Raw genomic sequence first — 5733 nt, 5'->3', positions numbered from 1 at the left:
AAAGAAAGTTGCTCACAAATTTTAAAAAAAAGCTGAAATATATATCACAATACATATTGCAATACAAGGAGGTGTATCGCATTATATCGCAATACGATTTTTAGTCGCAATACCAGCCTTAATTTTTATCATTGCCAGCTGTGACTATTTTGAATCTGATATTCGAATTCACCAAAAATTTGATTATTGACAAAAGCTGAAATTCAATATACTACTCTACGTGTTCACAAGTCCCACAAGAATATATCTTTGTCGGATTCTGATATACACGGAATGATTTAAAGTTGAGATTATAAAAGATACACGTATTGTGTCATTGGTAGTCTTACTAAATCAATTTCAGTCATATTGTCAGTGGAATGGTTTAGACTATTCTTTCAATTTATTGTCATTGATTAACTTTATATAAGAAACGAGATCTAAAAATCAACAATGTTAGTGTGATTAAAAAGAACTTGTGTCTGGAGTTGACAATTGAATTACGCTTATTCCCTTAATACTTTTCTGACAACCACGTCGATCTCAATGCTAGACATTGGACATTTGGATATACACAATGGCAATCAAGTGAGTTTAATGTCAATATTAGTTCTAGCCTAACTGCCGTTCATTGACTTCTTTATAACGATAGTTTGTGGGTTATTTCTTTGGGGTAAATGCTTTATTTAAAGGGATAAGCATTAGTTTTTCCAGCTAAATTTCAATCATCTACAATACATTTCGGTATAAAAATTTTGCATTAGCTCCATCTACATCGCAAGGGCGTTTTACTGAGTAAAATTACAGTATTGTCATAAAAGCAGAGTAGATGGGACGGTTTTAAATCCTATTAAAGCCATTTTGTGAACGCAGGACAGAAATCATCAATGGTTGTACTGAACTATCTATCAGAGAATATAAGTTGACAACACGAAATTCTATCAAACTAGCGAAGTCCACTGGATTGAGAAACTAACAACAGCAAGACCAATAAAACTTAACATTCACCATAATGCAAAAGATGTAGCGAATGGAGTTTTACTTCTTACTTTTCTGCACCATGTGGTCTAATGAAGACAGGCAACGCAATGCAGGGTGCAATGGGGGAAATTTGGCCAGAACAGTGGCATTAGCCTGCTCTTTTTCGATTTTCAACTGTTGAGGGATCTTTAACGTGCACAGTCTGTAGCACACGGGGCCTCGGTTTAATGTCACATCCGAACGACTAGACGCTTTTTCCTTTTCCAATCCCTCTTTCCTGCCTGCATCACTTAAAGGGGGTCGGGCTGAAGAAGGTACCATCTCGACCGGGATTGAACCCTGGAGCGAGCAAGCGTCTAACTCACTGACGGCCCCAGGCATAGCACCCTTTGTTGTCTCGTTCAATACCACTAGTAATCGAGCAAGTAAGATAGTCAGCTTGTGCTTTGTAGTAGCTTAATACAAAAAATTCTCATTAAAAGATGAGAATGCACCATACTCCAACAATTAGACCTTTGACAACTTGGTAAACGAGTCGTTGGTATTAATGCAGATTGAATACAAATTAACGAAGATCAGAAGAAGAAAACACCCAAGCAATCATAAACAGTAGATAGATCATCTTCTATTTTCTAAATGAAGTATGCAGCACCATAGATCTCAACTCGAACTCGAACCCTTCCTTCGTCGAAACCAGTAGTGTCTTCTTTGTTAGCAGTGTTGTAATTTCTTAAAACCCTCTTCATCTTCGCAATTAACATAGTCAAAATTTACTTGCTGTGATATTTTTTCTTAAAAGACTTGTGAATCAAGTGTTGCTTAACATTTCTTTGGTCTAATAACAAAGTCTTAATTTGTTAGAAATGTCAAAAACAAAGAAGTTGTTGAGACAGATTGTCTATGTACTTCATCAGAAATTAACTGTAAAACCTCATTTCATCAAGTCTGGATTTTAAAGATGGTCTGAGGCATTTCAGATTTTGGTTACCGTTATCCAGAATAAAAGTATTAATAACTTAGTTTACAATCATTTCATAAAGGTACCATATTTGTCGGACTTTCGCAAAGGGACTCCCGAGTTGACAACTAAGCTATGTATTTGATAGATTTGATCGATTTTCGATGATACTGCATACCAGCTGGCCTTTCACTGATATCATAGATATTTCTTAGACTACCCGTTCCGATTTAGGACTTACAGCTGGATCCATGGGAAATTTTTCAAAGCGAATATCATACATACACATTGATATTCCCTTTCGTTCATTTTCTATAGACTACTTAATCATAATATGATGACCAATTCCGAACAGGCATACTACGTCTTAGAATGAACATAAAATTAAGAATTTTAAACTTGGTCAATTAGAGCATGTATTCATCAGTAGATATACCTGGTGTCATAAATAACATAACAGGATACTTATATAATCCGATAAATCCAAAAAACTTAATATTAAGATTAAGCGTTTTTCAATAATTACTTAGTTTTATGAATTTTCTAATTTCCCAGATTTTATAAGGATTCTGTTGTAACTTTATGATATCAGTAAGTTCACTTAAGAATATATACTCATATTGACCATTCTTGAGAACTTAAATTTTATGTTCATTCTAAGACGTAGTATCACTTTAATGCCAGTTTGACTTTGATGATACTATTGTTGTATTAATGCCATTTAATCTACAGCTCTTAGACGCAGGCTTACTTTGCTATTCAATGTTCAAAGAAGCCCGAAATCACTACCAACAATTCGCAGTCAATCATGGCTATTGGTTAAATTTGTAGTTTGGGTGAAGTAACCATTGTAAAATTTACTGAGAACAATCTTGAGAGCTGTATTTTCAGTCGGGTTGTTGTTGTATGTGAGACATCACGTTTGTGGAAGGTGTGTAAAATGTTAGATTTAAAATTTCCCTCGAGACGCATTATTGGTGACAACTAATTCAAATGTCTTCTTAACACAACATAATGTTTGATATTGATGATGTATGGTCTAATATTTTTCTCAATTGTGATCTTTAGCGTCAATGTTGTTGGTGTTTAAGGTGAAGGTGAAAGTCTGAATAGAGGCACAGAATTGTCAAAAGAGTGGGGTAGAGTGAGCTCACAAGCAATTCTTTCCCTATGTCAAATTTGAACGAGGAGGTAGGATGGAAGGCAAAGCCGGGTTAGCCTAAGTTCTTATTGGAAACCATGACCCTCTCCGTAAATACCGCGAAAGGTGGCATATTATAAAAGTAGAAATGATTTCCTTCACCTGATGGCCAAATGAAGACTGGTACTGTGTAATCGTTTTGCTCTTTTTAGATTACTTACTGTCAATGACTACCAAGTATCAGTTTATTGTCCAAACCCATTCCAGCCCCTCCGAACTGTATCACCTTCTGTGGAAACCAGGCTGAAAAATCTGATGAAATAACTGGACCTACGTCAGGATGTAATTGGTGGCTCAGTTTAGCATGCAAACGTCCAACTACATAATGTTATTGGTTGGTTGGTAGATGATAAGTTAACCTCCGATTTCAGAAGATTCTTATCAACCAGACTATGTATTGAAAGTCATGGCACATGTACTTAGTGGTTGGATCTGGATCAATTGGTTGTTTTTTTGCTGTTGTTTTGGTAGAAGAGCAATCGACCCTTGGTGGTGTCGTGTGAGTAACTCGATTTCCGAAGCTCATTATGAGTGGCGAGGACGTTATTGCTGAGTAGTCTGGTTACCAGTAAGCAGATTGTTGCAGATTGGTGGTTTGGTTTTATTTTGGTGTGGTAACTTTGGATCAATCGGGTATCAAGCGGTTACTGCATGTGCTTGTCAGCCAATGTCTGCAGAAATATAAATAAAGAGTGCTGTACAGGTTCAATATTCTCCTTAATGAGACTTTCCTTGGCACAATGGTCTCTTTGAACTATTCCATATGCATGCGCATGTGGCAGGATCCATAAGAATCGTTACTGTTGGTTTGGTAGAGTTGTCGATAAACAAATCCTCGTCATTATAGAATATTGCCATTGGTCATTTAATATTCTTGTCCAATTTGATTACATTTTATTAATATATAAGTATATAAGGGTGGTCAATGGGAGAAAATAACAACTAGATATCAAATTTTCGGACCACTGTCATTTCTGATACAACACACGCAGCCATGGTAGAAGGTGATGTGGTCACAGGGTACTAACATAGACTGCTTGGGGACAGTTTGTCATTGAACTATATAAAATATAGACACTACAATGTCTTTTTCATTGAAAACGCATTATTTGAGTAGTATGAATACGAATATTAAAAATAAACAGAGTTCGATTTGAACAATTTAATACCAAAACAACAACAATATCAAAATACCAACAATCAAACCTTATTCAAAATACAAACAATATACCATAGCCACCGCAAATATATGATTATTCGAGTATTTAACACTAATAAAATGGTCCGTTTCTTTGTTCCACAGACAACGACTACCAAATTGCATGCCTGGTTGTTCTGTTAAACTACCTATACTCACAGCAGCAACAATTTTAAAACTGCTTTCCACTACATTTTTAATACGGTCCATAATTAAAGAAGCCAACAGTTGACTTTTTTCTTTGCAGTGAATGGCATTATAGTCCGTATTATGAAGATTTTCACTTAAAATTCTTTCTGTTATTTTTTCCAACTGTTTGACTTTGCTAATAGTTTCTTTAGGATTATGCGGAATCTCCTTTTCCACTGTGATTCTCAAGTCAGTCTGAGGCCTTACTTCATCTTTAGTTACCTTCGCATCCCTTGTCGACAATCGACGGTTGAACTCGTGGTTAAAATTCTGTGTCTTTTTCCTGATATATGATCCTTGGAACCCCTTTCTCGGTGTCACATTCGAATCTATTGGTCGACTGAGTTCACAATTTATTTCCATGCTGTTCTTCTTTTTCTGTAGATATCTACCAAATTGGTGTTTCGTTGAACTAAAAAACTGAACCGTGTTCACCTAAGGTAGATCTACTTTGAAACCAAATTTGTTTTACTGTACACATTTACGCATCTTTTTTTAAAAACGTTAATCCTGCTTCTGCGACTGTCACAAAACTATATTTTACCAAAATATTTTTACAATGAAAACAAACTTGTCACATAAAGCCCTATTCCCGAATTATGTGTCAAAGTAACCCCGCGCTATAATACCTCTATTAATAAGGTTCATTGTTATTATTAAACCTGCATTAAGTAAGGACCAAATAGTTGACAGTATTGTTTGTTTGCTATGGAAAATATCTTTGTTAAGTACATAATCTAGGGGTATTATTATAATACATAAGTATAAACGATTTAACTTACTGTTTGTTATTATACAATTATAGGTAAGCTCCATGTTAATCCAATTGATTTTATTGCGTTTACTAAACTTTGATGTTATACATGTTCTTTTTTATTATCATAAAGGGGTGTATTCGTCTAAATTGGTATATTCTTAGAGGTGAAAGAGATCAGCTTTAGCTGTCCGTATAGAGAAGATAGAATAAACTTATTTAGAGGGTGGGGGGGGGGGGGGGGTTTGGGGGCTCATAGTTACATCCATGACTAGGCCTAGTGTCATCTAAAATCCGAAAAAGGGAACCTACACACTCGGATGGCTCTCAGTCAATAAAATCCTCGCTACGCTACTGCCTTTACCTCAAGGCTGTTTTAAGCAATTTACCCAAAGGACACCTTTAATATTTTTTGTAATATTCTGACATGGTAAGACAGGCATATGACTTCGTATGATTTATGTTGGCCTATT

At 35.5% G+C, this 5733-nt stretch overlaps 1 protein-coding gene across 1 annotated transcript; it reads right to left on the bottom strand.

The window, feature by feature from the left end:
* Positions 1-4329: 4329 nt before the first annotated feature.
* LOTGIDRAFT_68377 (hypothetical protein) lies at positions 4330-4638 on the bottom strand (the record flags this gene model as incomplete). The annotated part of the gene is made up of 1 exon (XM_009048876.1): positions 4330-4638. A coding segment is annotated over one exon (309 nt), but the record flags the coding sequence as incomplete, so codon positions are not given.
* Between the last annotated feature and the right edge of the window lie 1095 nt (positions 4639-5733).

The sequence above is a fragment of the Lottia gigantea genome (genome assembly GCF_000327385.1).
Source record: "Lottia gigantea unplaced genomic scaffold LOTGIsca_13, whole genome shotgun sequence".
NCBI lineage: Eukaryota > Metazoa > Mollusca > Gastropoda > Lottiidae > Lottia > Lottia gigantea.
This window is presented reverse-complemented; position numbering and strand designations above follow the sequence as displayed.